This window comes from Miniopterus natalensis, chromosome 20 (assembly GCF_054644295.1).
Source record: "Miniopterus natalensis isolate mMinNat1 chromosome 20, mMinNat1.hap1, whole genome shotgun sequence".
Taxonomy (NCBI): Eukaryota; Metazoa; Chordata; class Mammalia; order Chiroptera; family Miniopteridae; genus Miniopterus; species Miniopterus natalensis.
In genome coordinates this window covers 11,622,058-11,641,111 of record NC_142100.1, presented here as the reverse complement: position 1 = coordinate 11,641,111, position 19,054 = coordinate 11,622,058, and the positions used below count along the sequence as shown (strand labels likewise).

Sequence of the window (19,054 nt, the reverse complement as noted above, 5' to 3'; positions counted from 1 at the left end):
ATTTCTTAACGGTAATCTTCACACTGCAGGGACTCTAACCACAGCCTTGAACCTTAACCCTAAGCCTGCATTTACGCCTCGAATCATTCTTATCTGCTTCCCAGCGACCCTCGCTAGAACAGGATAGAAACCCAGAGGTGGGATCTCAGGGCACAGCAGGAAGGAGCCCAAGACAGAGGACAGTGAGCCGTGGGCTGAGGAAACTGAGTGGAGTGGTCACTCCTCGGCTCACTCATTCCCCGAGGACTGAGAGGCAGGGGCTGAGCAGGACAGAGGTAGGAAGGATTCAGAGGCTCTGGGACAAGCTGGAGATGTCACTGTGTGTTCCTATTCAGCTCAGAGATAGATGGAATAAGCTTCTGGAAGACCTTGGGCACGTTCCTTAACCCCAGTAAGTCACTTACCTGTGTGTGGGAATAATAATAGTAGCTTGTACTTTGAGGACTGGAGTAGGGACGAGATGCGATAAAACATAAATAACTTTGTACGGTAACCTAATGTATTATAAGCGATCAGCTTACGCAATATTGTTATTTTTATGCACATCCCATCAGTACTATTCAAGCATCCTGGGCAGGGGTACTTTTCAGGCCCAGGGATGGGGTTTGAGTCTGATCTTGAAGAGTCTTTGCAGCCCTGAAACCTGTGTCTGCTGCAGACAGGCCTGAAGCTTCTGAGCCTGAAGTGTCAGGACTCACACCCCTGCTTCCCTCCCCTCCATTCCCCCCCCCCCAGAGAAGCTGCACTCCCCTCTCAGAGCCCACCTCCTGTTTACAGGTCTCTTCCTTCCAAATCTGGAATCTCAGCCATTTCCTGGAGCTGTTCCCGGAAAGCCAAGCCCGGCTCTGGGGGCTCAACGGAAGACTGTCCAGCCTTTGTTTCCAATTGTTCCTGGCCAGCTCCTCTGTGGGGCCCCTAACCCAGCTGACTCCCTCCCTCCCCCCGCTTTCCAGCCTGGCCTCAGCACCAGCCACGGCCACAACCCTAACAGCCTATCAAGAGGGCTCCTTCACAACCCCTCAAACGCACACCAAGGCTGATTAAGACGATTAGGGCAGGAGAAAACCTTGGTTTCTACAACCGGAGCACTTCCAACTGGTGGAAATAGAGTGACAGTAACAGAGTGACGGAGCTGGAAGGATAGGAGTTGGGATCAGAGAATAGCTTGGTATTTCAGCAGCAGAGGAGCTAAGGACAGTGACAAAGTCCACAGTGTGTGTGCCAGACAGAGTGGAGTAGCGTTTACAGGGTCAAGGATCCGTGGAGCCAGAGGGATAAAGGGGTATCCATGTGGACACTGAAGTCAGCCAAGGGTGACACATGAAAGGACGTGGTGAGACAGATGAATTTACTGCACACACCGCCAGCCTGAGATTTCCCAGATACACAGCCCTTAAGCCTGTCTGACCCCGACTGCTTGCTCCCCAAGTACGTTGCCGTCAGCAGGCCTTTGTTTGTCTCTTCTGCTTGCACACTGGACTTGGGGAGATTAACCAAGCTCTCTGCTATTGAGTTAAGGCCAACTTGATTTTACTCAAACGTGTATAATCCAGAAAGATGGCATAAATTTCCCTCAGGGGACAAGATGACAAGTCCCAAAGGCATTCAGGTTCATGACTAGCCCTGTCCTCGGCTGAGTGAATGGACAGGTGATACAGCGAGGAAAGGTGCCCGTGCTGTACTGCAGGAACAGCGTCCCAGAGGCTAGGGCGGCACGAGGAATGGCCCCTGCCCCACAGGCATGTGCCTCATCCCTGGAGACTGCCCCATCCCATCCCATCCCATCCCATCCCATCCCATCCCATCCCATCCCATCCCATCCCATCCCATCCCACTCCAGCCTCTCCATTCCCAGACGCTGGAAAGCCAAGTGTTAAGAACTGATGGGGATAGAAGGGGCGAATTACTCTGAGCTATTCCTGCAGGACATTAGGCCTCCTTCCCGTCACTTGGTCCAAGCATCAAGGACTTGCAGGGACCCATGGCGTGGTGGCCAAGGGGATTTCCCAACAGTAAGGTGAATCTGGATGGCTCCCAGAGACCACAGTGCTCATTTCCAGCAACCTGGCCCACCAGCATCCTGATAGTTTCATTTCCACACACTAAGGAAGAGCTGGCTGCATGAGTCAAAGGGATATTTAGTCAATGGGAGTTGGCTTCAATTTTAAAATTGAAGGAAGCTCTGCTCCTTGCCCTGGTGATATGCAGACCCAGTGACCAGTTTAGAAAGTATCTCCCTTCACCCTCTGGTTTTAAAGGTTTGTGTTTTGTATCTCATAGTAGCTTGTAAGAGGGAAGAGAGAGGACAGGTATTGAGTGGCCCTCTAAAGGACCCTCCCGAGGAAAGTTTTCAACCTCTGGCTCCTGGCTTCATTCATGGTGATTTGTTTCCATCTGCTTTTAATGACCTTTCATTGTCAACCCATCTTTGGTTGCTCTTAATCTCTGAAAATTTTAGGAGATGCTTTTCTCTAGAGAGGATTTGCATTTTTTAAAATTTTATTTTTAAAAAGATTTTTAAATTGATTTTTAGAAAGAGGGGAAGGGAGAGGGAGATAAACATTGATGTGAGAGCAAAACATAGATTAGTTACCTCCTGCACGCCCCCCAACTGGGATTGAGCCCCCAATGCAGACAACACCCAACCAACTGAGCCACATGGGCCAGGGCTGAATTTTTATTTTAGAAGCCTGGGGTACTACCAGCTGGGGGCCCTTTCTAGGATACCAACTTAATACAGGAGTCTCAGGTTCAGATCCCCCACCTTGTCACTCATCCTAAGTCTAGTTTCCATTATAGGACTATATAAACGTTTGTCCCTGGGTGACCCACATTTTATGAGGACTAATAGTCTGGACTCACTTTACACTTCCAAGCTTTTATACATGCTGCTCTTTCTACCTTGAATATGTGTTTCTTCACCCTTTTCCTCCCTTTACCTGAGTAAGTAATTTTCCTAAGACTAAGTTCAGGCTCTGTCTCTTCCGAGAAGCTCTAATCTGGGTTAGCTAAGACTCCTTTATGCTCTCAGGGCACCTTTATCTACCTCTATCATTGCATTTTCCACACTGTATCGTAACAACCTGCCTACCCATCTGTCTTCCTCCATGGGGCTTCTGGGTAGGAGTCATGGCCTAGTTATGCTGTTTCCCAGTGTCTATCACAGGGCCTGGTCCATGGTAGATTAACAAACGTTTCTGAATAAATGAAAGAATACCTGAATGGATGAATGGGTGAGTGAGCAATGATTCTGGAACGGGCAATTTGTGGTTTGCAAAGAGGGTGAGGGATGGTGAAGATGAGAAAAGGGAAGTGACTGGTGTTTTTAAGTTTGTTTTGTTCTCCTTAAGTGGAAGGAAGTGGTCATTTCATTTCATCAAAAGTTTATTGAGCATCCAGCATGTGCGAGGCACTCTGCTAGATGCTAGTAATACAAAGATGAAGATCCAAACAAAATAAAATAGAAACAAAACCCACTTCCTCACCCCCTACCCCCAACCCCCATCCCAGGCAAATTTGGCTTGAGCCGGGGAAGCAAGGCCTGGGGCTCAGGGATTCGGCAGCAGGGTATGGAGTATAGCAGGCTCTCATCTCATCCTACCCCAACCTTCATCCCTGCCTCTCAAGGGTGACAAACATTGACCCCTTCTCCAAGTTCTGTATCTCACACCTGCCTGAGCAACTTACCCTGCATGTATGATCTCTGGATGAGGCACCTGGGAAGGTTAGGGGAGTTCTGGATAGCTAAGGGGAGCTGCAAAAGCACACCTGCTCAAATGAGCTGGGAGAAGTGCACAGGCACAGGCTGCTGGGCCAGGCGTGCTGACAGGTGGAGATGCAGAGGCCAACTAGAGAATTTTTTACCCTTGGGACAAAACTTGCTCCAGTGTGAAGGGTGGGGACAGCGGCCTTGGGAATTGCTATGTGTGATGGTGGAGAGTCAGAGCTGGAACTTAGGAGGTTGAGGACAGGCCAGGGATGCAAGGACCCCTAGAGGCATCAGAGAACAGAGGTCAGAAGACAAAAGATCTCCTCTTTTAGCTTTTTAATCGCTCTCTCTCCTCACACAGATTATTGTCTCTCCTACAATAATCCATAGGTGGGAGCATGGGCATGGCCTGGTTACACAGTGGCCCTACCTCTCTGTAGTCTGATGTTTGTGTGACTGAGGAGCCCGTCCTTCTCCTGTCTCTTGGGATCCGAGTCTCTGGGAGCAGTGCAGATAGGAGGCGGAGGCCAAGGGTTGGATGTCTCCCTGACATGCTGGAGAGCCAGGAGCCTCCCCCTTCCTACACCATTTCTCTAGAAAGTCAAATCGTGTTCTCTCACAGCTGGGGGGAGCCCAGCAGCCTTTTGGGGATAGTGATTGTTTGAAAGGCTTGTTTTGTGAGGAAACCCAGTAGAAGGCACAGATGTGAGGGGTTAAAAACAGTTCTTCACTTGATCTAGCTTTCTGGACTAGGGGAGTGAGTGAGAACCCCCTCCTTTCTAGGAATAAAGACAGAAGGAACACTTAGCCTGCCAGGAGGGAGGCTTTGAGAGGCGGCCAAGCAGGGGGCCTGATTCCAGCGTTCTTGCTAGAGCCCACGTCAGGGGGCGCAGGAATGTGCTCGGGCTCCTCCCTCACCAACTGGTAGGTACCTAGGTACCAGGCGCCGGGAGCAGGGTGCTCCAAGGCACTGCCTTCACAATGAATTCCGGAAGCTCAGAACAGCGCCCTGTACTCAGAGCAACCGGCATCCGATTTCCCCTTAGTTTAGACAGTTGTGCGTTTGAAGCAAAAGGCCTCTGTAACCAGGGGCTAGCTGAGTAAGTGCCAGGAGTTCCTTCAGAGGGAAGGGAGGCGGGTGGGAAGGACGAGAGCTCCCTAGGAAGGGCGCGGGATAGTCACGGGAGTTAGGTTACTGATGTTAGTTTCCATAAGGCCCTTGGGGGACTGGACCGGAAATTTAATAATCTAAATGGTCCTAAGGAGGTACAGCCCATATCCACCGAGAACACTGCCAGTGAACCTGAAGCAAACGCGACCCGGTTTCACCCCCAAGTCCCGGAGCCCCGCTGCGACTTCCATCTGCTGACGCTCACCCACGTCCTCAAGGCGAGACCCGTGCGCCCCGTGCGCCCCTGCGGGTACCTCCCCTCGCTCGGCTCTCTGGCCTCTCGAGGCGTCCCCACCTTCCCGGCCGCAGCGCGCGGGCGCCCCGGGGGAAAGGCGGGCCCCGGGGTGGCTCAGGCGCTGATCCCCACCGGGGAGGCCTCCTCCTGCTCGCGGACCAGGCGCGCGCCCGCAGTCCGAAGTGTGCGCAAGCGACCCGGCGAGCCGGGGGCCGGGGCCGGCGACGAGTGCGTCCGGCCCGGGGCGGGGGAGGGTGCGGGCGAGCGCGGGTACCGGCGGGCTGAGCGCACTGGTAGCCCCGGCGAGCGGCCGGGAACTGCCGGCGACAGGGAGTAGCCAGGCGGGCCGGGCTCCGTCGCGCTCCGGGGCTCCGGAGCAGGCTCCTCCTCAGGCTCCTGGGCGTCCTGCAAGGACACGCGCCTGGGTCAGCGGACAGCAGCCCGGTTTAGGGGAGCGACTGGTGTTCGAGGGGCGCCCGGAAAACCGAAGTGAAGGAGGTAGTTCCCTCGACACTTCCAGCTCTTGGAAGGTGTCAGAGGTGTGTTTGTCCCCAATACACGACACTTAGCATGGTGCCTGGCAGATAATAAGGGCTCAGTAAACACTGAAATGCATTAAGCTGCGTGCTTTGTTTCGGTAACGTCCTCTTTCCACCTGTCTGGGACAGCCTGGTACAGCTGGTTGTGGAACAGGGGAAACCACCAGAGTTGGTGTCCAAAGGCCTGGGCTAAAAGCCACTTATTTCCTTGGTTGCTCCGGGGCGAGTCTCTTCCCCTTTTCTGGCGTTATCGTTCTAATCTATAAAGTGGGGATGGCACACACAGTTCAGGTTACTCTGCGTACTATACGGGGCATCAGTGCCTAGCACCAGGACTGGTGGGGGCTCACCGTGCTTGTAGGGCACCCAGCCCAGAGCTGCTCACCCTGTCCTTCAGAATATAGAGCGCCATGGGGCTCTTCCGCTCCTGCTCTCCGCTTCCCGGGAGGGTGTCTGCTGCACAAGGCAAAGAGCGGAGTGGCTGGCCCAGCTACAGAACCCTTCCCTCCAGCCAGCACCTACACCCTGCTCCCCCAGTGGTCAGTCAAGACCCCGCCACAACCTCCACCAAAGGGTCAGCAACACATGGAGTCCTACCTTGGCCGCACCTCTCCCTGCTCTGCAGTCTTCGTGCAGTTGGTGGAGGCAGGGGCCCTGTAGAGCTGGCTTCCTTGTGGCCCAGTTCTGCCTTTTCCCAGCAGCCCACTGATCTGAGTGAGGATGGGTTGGGTGAGTGGGCCGCTGGGAGCTCACCTTCTGGTTTCAGGCTGTCATCATGCTGATCCATATATTCCAGGGAGTTTTGCTTCTCCAGTTTCTTCTTTCTGCAAATCAACCCGACACCCCATGAATAGAGTTACTAAGTGTGAGCAGGAGGGGATCTGGGGTTGGGGATAAGGGGGATTTGGTGGTTGTAAAAGAGGCCTTATCACAGGAGGATGGGCAGAATGAATACATCTAAGTTTGCACTGAGTCTGTCAGCATTGTGATTGTGGGCAAGTCATTTAACCAATTTGAGTCTCAGTGTCCTTATCTGTAAACAGCAGGAAATCATACTTAGAAGGTAGTGCACTAACCACAACCTCAGTGCCTAACCCATGAAAGGTGCCCTGCAAGGGAAACCATTATTAACAGTGCTGGGTCACCGGGGTTGCGCGCACAGGAAGTGGTTCCGTACACAGTACACACAGTGGGGAGATGGATCTCCTGGGAAGACACACAGTGCCCTGGGGGGAAAGGCATTTAAAGAGACTTAGAAGAGAAGAGAGCTTGCGGTTGTGGACTGAAGGATTAGAGTGCTGAGGGTGTGGAACTTGAGGAGTTACCTAGACTTTTTGGAGGGTTTCCAACAGGCACAGACTGTCACCAAGGTCACAAGGAGGAAGATGCCTCCTGTGGACAAGATGATGTACAGGGAGCTTCTTCCTAGGGAGAGAGGGAGGCAGAGATGTGAGAGGGACGCCGGTGTGGTGAGGAGAGCTTCTCACAGTGGGCGGAAGAGAAAGGGAGTCCGGGGCCGTATGGCTGGCTCACTGCAGAGCTTGCCCAGAGCCCACTTCCCACCTGCTACTGTCTTCCAGGGAGAGCTGGCTCGTTTCTGCCTCTCTCCCTCTGCCTTGGCGTCTGTGGCCCCTCGTGGGTTTTGAGTCCTACAGGGAGGGCAGGCAGGGAGACTCACGGTACACGGTGACCTTGATGGGCAGGCTGCGGCCCTGGCTGATGGGGTTCTCCACCACACAACTGTACAGGTCGTCGTCCTCCATGAGCACGCGGGTGATGGTGAGCACCTTTTGGTTGGAGGACAGGAGCATTCGCGAGTCATTGAGGAGGGGCTTGCCATCCTTCAGCCAGGTGTAGCTGGGCTTGGTGCCATTCTCATGGGAGCAGTTCAGGGTGAAGGCTTCACTGAGCTCCAGCACAGTGGTCGAAGCCACTAACACCTGTGGTCTCGAAATGGGCACTGAGCCCAAGGAGGGGAGGCTGTGAGCGATGGGCCAAAGAGCTTCTCCCTCCCCCTTCTTAAATTCTGCCTTCAACACAGCACAACTCAGTTTGTGATCTGAGAGGCCCTTCAGAAATCATTAGTGGAATTCTTTACCACCATCCATCCATCCATCCATTGATTCACTCATTCGTTTACCAGCTATTCACTGAGTACCTACTAACCACAGAGGTACAATGCTGGACAAGACAGCCATGGTCCTCACCCTCATGGACCTTCCCTTTTTCCCAAATACCTTCCTAAGATGTCTTAAACTGACTCAGTGTGGAACAACTAAGTCCAACTATCTGGGTTCAAATATTGGCACTATCACTTACTAGCTGCATGACTTAGGCAAGTTACTCAACTTTTGTGCCTCAGTTTCCTCTTCTGCACATGGGAATAATGATATTAACTATCCTTAGATTACTAGAAGCATTAAATGAGTCAATATATGCAAAGCACTTAAAATAGTTTCTGGCATATAGTGGACACTTTATGTGTTTCCTGCAGCCTATCTGCTAACTGCTAACGTCCAACTGGCTCACTCTCAACTCCCAAGTGGCTTTTGTGCTGGTTTTCCCAGACCCTGCCCCAGTCTCAGTCCCAGCTCCTTCCCTGCTGGAGCACTTTACCATCTACTGTGAGGTTGATGGTCTTCTCCCCGGTGAAGGTGTCATCAGTGATGGAGATCTCGACCTCATAGGTGCCCTCATCGCTGAGCTGCAGGTCACTGAGGAGCAGGGAGCCATTTTCAAAGAGGCGGATGCGGTCTCGATAGTCCGGCCGCAGGGTGCCAATGATCTCTGTGCCAATGGACTGCACCACCGTCACTGGCTTGTCCCGCTTTAGCTGCCACTTCACCACGGGCTTGTCGCTGCTGGTGCTGCTGTACTGCACGGAAAGCAGTGCTGACTTCCCCACCGTGCCATGGATCAGGCGCACCTGGCTGGTGATGTTCACCCCCTGCAGGGGCTCTATGAACAGAGGCCCGTGGAGAGAGGGCGGCATCAGGCCCTTGGCTCCTTACTCTACTCCCACCTTTAAGTCCTCTGATCTTTTTCTGCCTCCCATTCTGGGCCCTTCATGCCTGTCAGTCCTTCCTTCTTACCCCCTGGTGTCATCTCTTTCCCCCTTGTAGCTCTGGGCCCCTCTGCTCCTCCGTATCCCTCACACCCATCCCATTGCCCTTACCTTCTTCTGTCTGGCCCTCTGCCTCTGGCAGTTTTCCTCATCAGGAAGATTCCAGCTCACCCACACCCTGTGTGCTTCACTTATAAAAATATTTACTGAGCACTTACCATGTGCCAGGCACTGTTCTGTATCCTTGGGATATATCAATAAGCAAAACAGACAAACATCTTTTATCCCCTGTAGCTTATAAGCCATTAGACCTTAGGGTAAATTTTTCAGATTTTCTTCTTGATTGAGAATTGGGGGAGTGAGGTGGGGTTGGGTGACGGAGAAAGCATGGGACATAGTTTCACAAAGAAATGAGTATGTTATGTGACAGTGCCACTAAAGGGGAAGTTTAGGACCCTGAAGACAACTGGGCCACCCTCGTTAGACCACGAGCCTCTCCTATCCTTGCCCCAGCTGCATGTAGCATCTCACTAGGCCTGCCCAACTGGGTAGATGGTTTTGGAAATTCACCCAAACTCCAGCCCAATTACAATCTCCTTTAGAAGAGGGATTTAGGATGAGTGAAACAAAAACTTTGGGAGCAGAAGGCCTAGAAAGATTGGGCTCCACCCACTGGGTGGACCTGGGCAAGTCATCTTTCCAGGCCCCACTCTTCTATGTAGAAAATGAGCATAATAACGATAAGGAGCGACTGCTGCGTCAAGTTCACTGCGGGAAGCACAACATGTGCGTCAGTTACTGCTGCGTAGTGGAGAGAACACAGGGTGAGCATCAGAGACGTGGGCCCCATTGTTGACCTAGGAGAAGTCACTTGTGTGTTCAGGGCTCAGGTTTTCCATAGGTCAAATGAGTGGTAATCTGGATGGTTTCGTTGGTTTGTCTCAGCCTTGTAATTCTGGGACTTTACCACCTTGGCCAATGGCTGCCCCATCCAGAGACACATCTCACATTTCAGGGATCTCTTAGGCACTTGGGGGCCTGAACAGACGCTGTTCGTTGGTGTCGCCTGGCTTTGTAGAGCAGTACCAACACGAGGAAGAGTCTTCTGAGAGGATGTCAGTTGGGGACAGGGCTGGATTTAGCTGAATAGACACATATATGTCAGGTTCTCAGTCCCTGTTTGTCCCCAACTGCTTCTGTTAACTGTCATTACCTCCAAAGTTCCCTCTTTCTTTCTCGCCCCTACTTCCCACTCTGCTGCTGCTGTTTAGATTTGGGGCAGCTGAGCTATATCTTTCCAGTCCTTATTTCTCTTCTTGTGCCTAGAAGACCCAGACCAAACTAGGAAGCAATGAAACTGAAAGGTTAGCTGTGGAGCTCAAAACAAATTTAATTTAATTTAATAAATATAGTAAATCCATTTTTAGAGCAAGTGCTTGGTTAAGAAGTGAACTCATCATTTTTTGGAAGTGGTCAAGAAAAGGCTAATTGACTATTCTTGTGCCTCAGTTTCCTCCTCTGTACACCCTCCCCTACCCCATACCAGGTCCTACTGGTCCTTTGTATGTCTTTCCCCCTCAAGTCTGCTTTCTGCCAATTGAAACTTGATTTTTCAGGATAAAAACACTGGAGAAGCTACAGCATATGGGTTGCCCTAGGTCTTACCCTCCTCTGGGTGGGAGCCTTCCTCCTGCCATGACTCGCAGGGGTATGCATGGCTGTTCATAAATGAATGGAGCAGTCTTTCTCAGAGGCTGACAAAGAAAGCATTTGCTGAGCAAACACTGTTTCCCAAAATTCCTGCCAAAACTGGAGTCTGTATTAAGTTCAGGGTTCCACAACTTTCAAGGGACACAGAGAACTGGGACAGATGCCAAAGCAGGACATAGAAGTGAGGAAATGGCTGACAACTGTGGTCCACAGTAGGAATAAAAGGGACTAGGACTAGTCACCCTTGAGAAGTGATTAACTTAATTATTGTCCTCTAGTCTCTGAGGCATCATTATGTAGAAATTTCTGTTCTCACCCGAGGCTGAACAAAAGGCAACCGACGCTGCAGCAAGATATACCGATCAACTTAAACACTGCCATACTGGGCCAGGTAAGTGGCCCTCGAGTAGGATTTTCACCTGCTGTGACACCAAACAATGTCAAGCTTCGAAGTATAGAGGCAAGGGCGGGGATAAAGGAGGGCGATTTGGAGGTTACCAAACCTCTCCCAACTGGGGGGAGACAGGCGAAAAGATGAGAAGAGAGAGAGAAAACGAGAGCCACGGATGGAGTAAAAATCACTGTGAAAATAAAAAACAAAGCCACAGGGAGGCCAAGAACAGGGATCAATCAGAAAGAGAAAACCACAGGCATGAAAAGACATAAGGAAACAATCGTAGGACAAGAAACGGCCAGGCAATTCCAGGGTATCCAGTAGCTCCAGCAAGCAGAGAGACAAGTGGCTGAGAAGGTGGCAGATGCCAGGAGGAGGAGGGTCCCGCATCTGAAGTGGGCAACGGAGGAGGCGCAGGTGGTGGAACAACGCCTGCGAGGGCTGAGCTGAGAGCGAGAGCAGGGCTGGAACTCCAGAGCAGGCAGCCGGGCCTTCCTGCTCCCTGAGATCTGAAGCCATGCTGTGTCCCTGTGCATGCATGGACTTGCTTTGTAAGAACAGAAACTGTCAATAAAATGACTATGGGCAAAAAAAAATAATAATGTATCTGCCAATAGCCCTGGGTTCCTTTAAAGACACCATCATTTACTCATTTTTATGTGCTCCTTTTTGCTTGGCAAAGGTTTCCCTTTACTAGTATTTGCCTTAAATTTACCTCTTAAAAGTGTCAGACACGATGCCAAACATGTATTGTAGGATTTGGTCTATACACACCCAATCCACAATCTCGTAACACCATAGACTGCAGTTTTTTGTTTGTAAGGACCTGTCCCCACAAGGAAGTCCTTTGATCCCTTTGGCCATCAAGATACCCTTCTCTGGGCTTTCTCCCCTCTATTATTTCTTTTTTGCTGTGTGACAACCAGAACTGCATTCAGTAACCCAAGGGCACACATGGTTTTCTAAAAGGAAAAAAATATTGCATTCTGATTTTGGTTTTTAATAGCCTTCCTAATGAGTGATGCTCCGAGAAAACAGCCCACTCCTTGGCCCCTGCTGTGTAGGGGCATCACTAAGGGTGAACATGTTGGGGTTCTGTATTATGTTTTTATATTATTATCCTGTTGAGACCTACAGGGGCCTACAAGAGTGTGAAATTATTCTAAGTGTCAATCACTCAGGAATGTAGAAGAAAACCAAAGAACAGAAATTGTAAATAGATCAATGGGATAGAACAGAGTCAAAACAGACTTGTGTATGATTGCTTAACTTACGACAAAGGTGGTGTTGCCATGCAGTGGAGAAAGGATAAATAGTGCTGGGCCATGTAGGAAAAATATAAATCTTGACCCTTACTTCATACCTTACACAAATATCGATTCTGGATGGATTGTAGATCTACATGTGAAAAGTAAAACAATAATGTTTTAAAAAGAAAACACAGGGGGAATATCTCCATGACTTGAGGACAAACAGATTTTTTAGGTAGAACATAAAAGTGTGGTAACCATAAAAGAAGAAAATGATACATTGGTCACAATAAAATTAAGAGCTTCTGTTCATCAAAAGACACCATAAAGACAGTGAAAAGGCAAGCTGTAGAGCAGAAGCTATTGGTCATCCATATCTTATAAAGGACTCATGCCTAAAATACATTTTTAAAACTTCTACAAATCTATAATTTTTAAAAATCCAGAAAACTCAATAGAAAATGTGCAAAAGACTTGGAATCGGTACTTCACAAAAAGGATATCCAAATAGCTAATAAAGATTTGGAAAAGATACAACTCCATTAATAACCATGGAAATGCCATTTTAAACCATCATTTGATACCACCTCAAACTCACCAGGATGGTTAAAATGAGAAAGAATTGATGAAGATGTAGGGCATCTGGACTCTCACAAAAGGCAGGTGGGAACGTAGATGGATACAACCACTTTCCAAAGCTGTTTGGCCCTATCCACTAAACCTTAACACATGCATATAACTCAGCAATTCTACTTCTAGGTATAGCCTCCAAAGAAATGTGTATCTCTGTTTACCAAAAGATACACACTAGGGTGTTTTAACAACTCTATTCATAAAGCCCCAAACAGGAAACAACATGGATGAATCTTACAAATTTGGTGTTCAGGGAAAGAAACCAGATAAAAATAATGCACACATATGATCCCATTTATAAAAAATTCAAAGACATGCAAAATTAATCTGTATTGGAAGTTAGGATACCACTGTAACCCTGGGGGGAGGGCAGTGGTAACTGAAATTGCATGAGGGTTCTTCTGAGGTGCTGAAGTGTTCTACTACTTGACCTTGGGCACTGATTACATGAGTTTGTTCACTTTTTAAAGGCTCATTAAGCTATATCCTTATGCTAAAGAAAAAACACAAAAAAACACAGTACTTATAATGTTAAGGTGATCTGAAAGGATGGAACCCAGGCAAGGGACTTCTTATTGGGCCCTTAGAGGATGGGACAGTTATAAAATCCCAGAGTAAAATCTTGCAAATTGGACTATCTAGATTTACGGCATGCTGTGTTTATGTTTGTAAAATAGTGTCCCGGCCTCTAGAAAAGCCTCAATGGGATTTTTTCCCCTCTACACATCTTGGGTTTACTCACTGTTCCATTTCCAGCCCATTCTCTCATCCTGGGTGCTATTACCCATTCTTGTTGTTTTAAATCTTACCTATGGGCTGACAGCTTCCAAATACCTCCCATCAGCCCTGTCCTCCCTGCCCCCCCTTTAGGCTATGCAACACCTTCCCACAGATGTGTCATAGGCATTTCAACCTTAACATAGACAATAGTAATGACCATGTCCCTGACCTTATCCCATTTTTTGTTTAAGGTTTCACACAGAAGCCTTACCTCCCTCTTTGGACCCTCCCACTTCTTTTCAATTACTAGGTCCTGCCTTTCCCTCCAAAGTATTATCTCAACGTGCCTCATTCCCTCTACCTTTATTCTGATTCCAGCCCATGTTATTTCTCTCCTGAATTACTGCAACAGCCTTGTTATAGGTTGAATTGTGTCCCCTAAAATTCATACGTTGAAGTCCTAACTCCCAGTACTTCTGAATGTGACCTTATTTGGCAATGAGGTTATTGCAGAGGTAATAAACTAAGATGAGGTCATATTAGAGGAAGGTGGGCCCCTAATCCAATATGACTCACGTCCTTATAAAAAGGGGAAATTTGCCCGGCTGGTGTGGACCAGCAGTTGAGTATCAACCTATGATCCAGGAGATCGTGGTTTGATTTCCAGTCAGGGCACATGCCTGGGTTGCAGGCTCGATCCCCAGTGGGGGGGCGTGCAAAAGGCAGCTTGATCAGTGACTCTCTCATCATTGATGTTTCTCTCCCTCTCCCTTCCTCTATCTGAAATCAATAAAAATATATTTTTTAAAAATGGAAAATGTGGACACAGACACAAGCACAGGGAGATCGTCACGTGAAGACTGAAGTTATGCTGCCACAAGCCAAGAAACTACTAGAAGCAGAGAGGCCTAGAACAGATCCTTTCCTAACACTGTCAGCTATACCTTTCTGACACCTTGATCTCAGACTATTAGCCTCCAACACTGTGAGATGGTAAATTTCTGTTGTCTAGACCACCCAGTTTGTGGCTCTTTGTTGTAGTAGTCCTAGGAAATGAACACAGGTTTCCTTTCCTCTCCTTTGCCTCCGGTTTCCATTCTAATGCCTTGCTGCAGAGTGAGCTATCCCAAACACACGTCTTGGACCTGCCAAGCCCTAGATTAAAATCTTCCAGTGCCCTCCCCACTCCATTGTTTACAGACTATATTCTAGTTTACTTAGTGTAGTTCACAAGGCTCTTGCCTAACTTAGTTCACACTTTCCTCACCGGCAGTGGAAATTGGCTGGGCTATTTCCTAAACCCAGGATGCCGTTTCAAGCTGTTGAGCTTTGCCCATTTTCCCAACTCTAATGTCCACTTGCACACCATCTATTTTTCTGATCCTTTAAAATTCAGTGCAGACATTCCCAGATGACCTCCCCTGATATTCCCCCAACCCCACCCTGCACCACCAGCACCCGTTTCCTGCTGGGTAGATGACTTCTCTCTGATCCTGGGCATCCTCTGCATGTCTGACTCATAATAGCTTCTGTGTTTAATTTAAATGATCTCTGCATCTGTTTGCCCAACTAAAGTGTATATTCCTAGGCTCTCTGGAAGACTCTGTGTGTGTGTGTGTGTGTGTGTGTGTGTGTGTGTACATAAACAAATAAACTTAAAATAAGATCAATTCTCCAAATAGTTGGTAGGGAGTGGTACAAGAGGCAGCTGTCTATGGTGTAGGGTGAGTTGTGGGTAGGTTGGTGTTACTCTCCAAAACAGGAGGTTCATTATCTCCAAAGCTTCTTACATATCTTGCTGTTTTACACTCAGAGAAGCCAGGGGGCTGGGGAAGAAAAAACCAAGGTTCCCCCACCCCTCCAAGCCCCACCATAATCCTTGCAAAGAATGCCGAACTGGCCGTACCAACAAGACATCCTATAAGAAATGGCTCATTGCCTTTCATCTAATGTCCTGAATGCCGTGGGAGCTCCAAAGTCATGCAGCCTTTTGGGGGAGGGGGCAGGGGCCAGGCAGCGGGCAAGAGAATGAAGAAATACATTCAACACTAATGCCTGAATTCACTGAGATGCTTCCCACGCAGCTGAGCTCTCTCCCCTCCTCCCGCCCTAAAGGCATTCTGGCCCTGCACTCTCCCCTCCCTCACCTTTGATAGCCCCCGTCCTTTCTCCAAACCCTTTCTTACCCTTCTGGTCTCCTACCTGTCTGGATCAGAAGAAGGTAGACAAAAGGAGTGAGGTGTAGGGCACTGAAGGCTCTGGACAGGGCTCCCCTTTCTCTCTTCATTTTGGGTGGCGTTCTCCAGCTCTGGTGCAGACAATTAGCATGATTTCTTCACTCTGGGCACGTCTCTTTGTACCACTCGGAGTTTCTCTGCCCCAGCACAACCCTGCCAACTTCCCTCTGAATACACAGAGCTCTGTGTGTTGCTGGTCTTGTTCTTTCTTCTCTTTGAGACCTGGCATTTTCTAGTTTCAAAGCCCTACATCCCCAGTTCAGAAGGGGGTACTTGCTTAGGAGATAATCTCCAGTGGGGGTGCCAACCTGATGGGTCCCAGAACCCCATCAGTTCTTCTGTCTGTGCTGAGCCCCACTACCAGGGGCAGATGAGGACTTGGGCTCAATAGGGACTGGGCTGGGAAACACACTAAACTGGACCTTGTGTCCCAACCCATCCTGTCTCCACCTCACACTCCTTGTTCCTGAGAAGGAGGGTGTATGCCAGGGATAGACCTCCAATATGTTTTGAAGAGGGAGGGATAAATGCTTTTAAAAGGCTGGAGAATGGGAGACTCCAGAGAATGCAGAGGAAAATAAATGTTAATCCATCAAGAAGTTCAGTTTGGCCAATTACTTTCACACGCTCTTGGGGAGGTTCAGTCTCTGCTTGGACAACTCTGGCAATTGTTCAATCAGTTGTTCCAGTTTCCTCCCCCGACCCAGCTCCTCTCTAAGGGTGGGGGTGAGTATAGGTGATGTGGCTTCGGTAACCTTGTGGCAACAGGAGGAGACAATGTGCATGGACCTATGTGGCCTTCCATGTGTTTCATTCTTTTCCTGTGGGTACATCTGTCCCATATAATTGTTGATGATGCGGGCTGCGTGGGTTTGTGGGGTTTTTTTTGACATCCTGATTATAAACATTTCTTAACTTCAAAGGTATATTTATACTTGTCAGTCTGCCTGTCTGACTTTTGAATCAGAAAATGTGGCTCCTGCAGCCATCTCCTCGTTAGCCCGGGAAATGCTCTGGGGCAGAAGCTGTAACTTTTCACTCTCTGGGGTCTCCTCACAGGGTCTAATTTTGAACTTTGCATAATGTGGCTGCTAAAACAATGGTGTAGACAGACTGCTTGACTGACTGCAGTAGTGGCCTTGCTTAGACAAGGCCCATCCCCCTTCCTCCTCTGAGCATTTCCACAGATGCATTTTGAGGGCACTGTCCTCTTCTGAGCAGCGCAGGCCAGTCCTCTTGGGCTCTCGGATCCTGGCTCCTCATCGCTGCACCCATGGCAGCCGTGGCCGGCTGAACCCAGACCTCTGTGCTGAGCATACAGACATGCTCCTGAAGCTCAGAATGGACCCCGGCCGCAACACACACACACACACACACACACACACACACACACACACACGAATATGTAAATAACTACCAATTTTATTTTAGTTTTTTCCATTTATCTCCCTATACTCTCTTCCACCGCCCTCCCCCATCTCCCCCACAATCACCACACTGTTGCCAATGTCCATGAGTTCTTTCTTTCTTTTTTCTTTTTTGCTCAATCCCTCTCCTTCCTCCTACAACCTCCCTGCCACACACACATCTGAGTTGTTTGCCTGCTCTCTGTCTGAGTATGTCTCTATTTTGCTTGTTAGTTCAGTAGATTCCACATGAGTAAAATTATATGGTGCTTGTCTTTCTCCGACTTGCTTATTTCACTTAGCATAATGCTCTCCAGGTACATCCATGCTGTCCCAAAGGGGAAAATTTTCTTCCTTTTTACAGCTGAGTAGTATTCTACTGTGTAAATGTACCATAGCTGTTTTATCCACTCATCTACTGATAGGCACTTGGGCTGCTTCCAGATGTTGGCTATTGTAAGTAATGCTGCTATGAACACAGGGGTGCACATATTCTTTTGAGTTAGCGTTTCAGGTTCTTCAGATAAATTCTCAGAAGTGAAATTGCTGGGCCATAAGGCAGTTCCAGTTTTAATTGTCCACAGTGGCTGCACCAATCTGCATTCCCACCAACAGTGCACGGGTTCCCTTTTCTCCACATCCTCTACCATTAGATTTCAGGATGTCCCCACCCACTTGGCCTGTTCCTTTGTTTCTAGGATCCAGGAAGAATGTTCTGGCGCTGACATTACTACTAGAGAGGTTTTGGCCTTCCTAATACCATAACATCAGTGGTGATTTTTATATTTAGCATTCTCCCCTCCCCAACCTTTTCTTCATTCACTTCCTGTTATTGAGTCATGTCTGTTCCTCCTCCACTACATTGTAAATAATTTTTTGTAGCAGAATGAAAAAAATCTTCAAAAACTGACACCTAAATTCCTTTTACAGAGGGAACTGTCTTTAGCAAGAAAAATATTTAGATATGCCACATGGAGTGGAAGGTAAAACCTTAAGCACAAATAGTCAAGGAACAAAAGATAAATCCCTGTGCATTTGAAATAAACAGGAACTTGGGGATGGGGAAAGAATAGGGGAGAGAAATGAAGAAGGGGTGAGGGGATGAGAGAGCAACATGATGGGGAGCTGAAGAAAACTTAAAAAGCTTGCATCACTACACTGTACAACTCTTCCTCCTCTGTCTTCTGCAAAACTTTCAGAAAAGTTTACTCCACACAAATGCAGTATGTGTGTTTGCTTCTAGCTGATAGAATATAGCTAAGGTGATAGGATAGCCACTCCCTTGATTAGATTATACTACGTAAGACCAAGACTTAGCAGACCAGAGAGGGATCTTCCAGTTGATAAAATAACTGCAAGCTGTGAAAGGGCCCCAAGCAACTGCTGTTATACCTCTAGCTGCTGAGAGCAACCCTTGACCAACAGCTGGCAGGATAATAGGGACCTCAGTCCTACAATCACTAGAAACTGAATTCTAACAACCAGATGATCTTGGAAGAGGATCTCCAGCTCCAGAAAGGATGCCCACCAGCTGACCTTAATTGAAGTCTGGTGATACCTTGAGCAGAAGACCCACTAAGCTGTGCCTGTACTCCGGACCCACAGAAACTTCAAGACAATAAATGTATGTTATTTCAAGATGTAAACTCATGGCAATTTGTTACTCAGCGTAGAAAACTAATACAGGAGAAAGAGAAAGAGAGAGAGGAGAGAGAGAGAGAACATACGGAGAAAGCAAGAGTTAGGAGTCAAGAGATTGTCCTGAGAACCTAGGACTTTGGAAATTTGGAGAAATATTGGTATCTTAGTTTGGGTTCCCCCAGAGGCAGATCGAGACAAAAAGTTAATTTATTCAAAGGGTGATCCTAATAAAATCAAGTAGTATATTGGGGAAATGAGACATGGAAGGGAAGGAAGCCAATAAAGACTACATATCAATCAAATTACTATCATGGGCAGCTATAGCTTAATCTTTTTAGGGAACTC

General features: G+C 48.4%; 1 protein-coding gene across 5 annotated transcripts; it reads right to left on the bottom strand.

The window, feature by feature from the left end:
• Positions 1 to 5,229: 5,229 nt before the first annotated feature.
• On the bottom strand, positions 5,230 to 16,760 carry HEPACAM (hepatic and glial cell adhesion molecule). 5 transcript variants are annotated; one of them, XM_087828689.1, is made up of 7 exons: positions 15,628 to 16,760; positions 8,271 to 8,612; positions 7,333 to 7,614; positions 6,980 to 7,079; positions 6,252 to 6,478; positions 6,040 to 6,110; positions 5,230 to 5,520 (listed from the first exon to the last, which is right to left on the bottom strand). In XM_087828689.1, the coding sequence occupies exons 1-7, from the start codon at positions 15,710 to 15,712 to the stop codon at positions 5,230 to 5,232; spliced, it is 1,398 nt and encodes a 465-aa protein (XP_087684815.1). In that variant the 5' UTR covers positions 15,713 to 16,760. The 5 variants fall into 5 exon arrangements, with proteins under 5 accessions (XP_087684815.1, XP_087684817.1, XP_087684816.1 ...); XM_087828691.1 differs by having other exon boundaries at positions 6,408 to 6,478; XM_087828690.1 differs by having other exon boundaries at positions 6,986 to 7,079.
• Between the last annotated feature and the right edge of the window lie 2,294 nt (positions 16,761 to 19,054).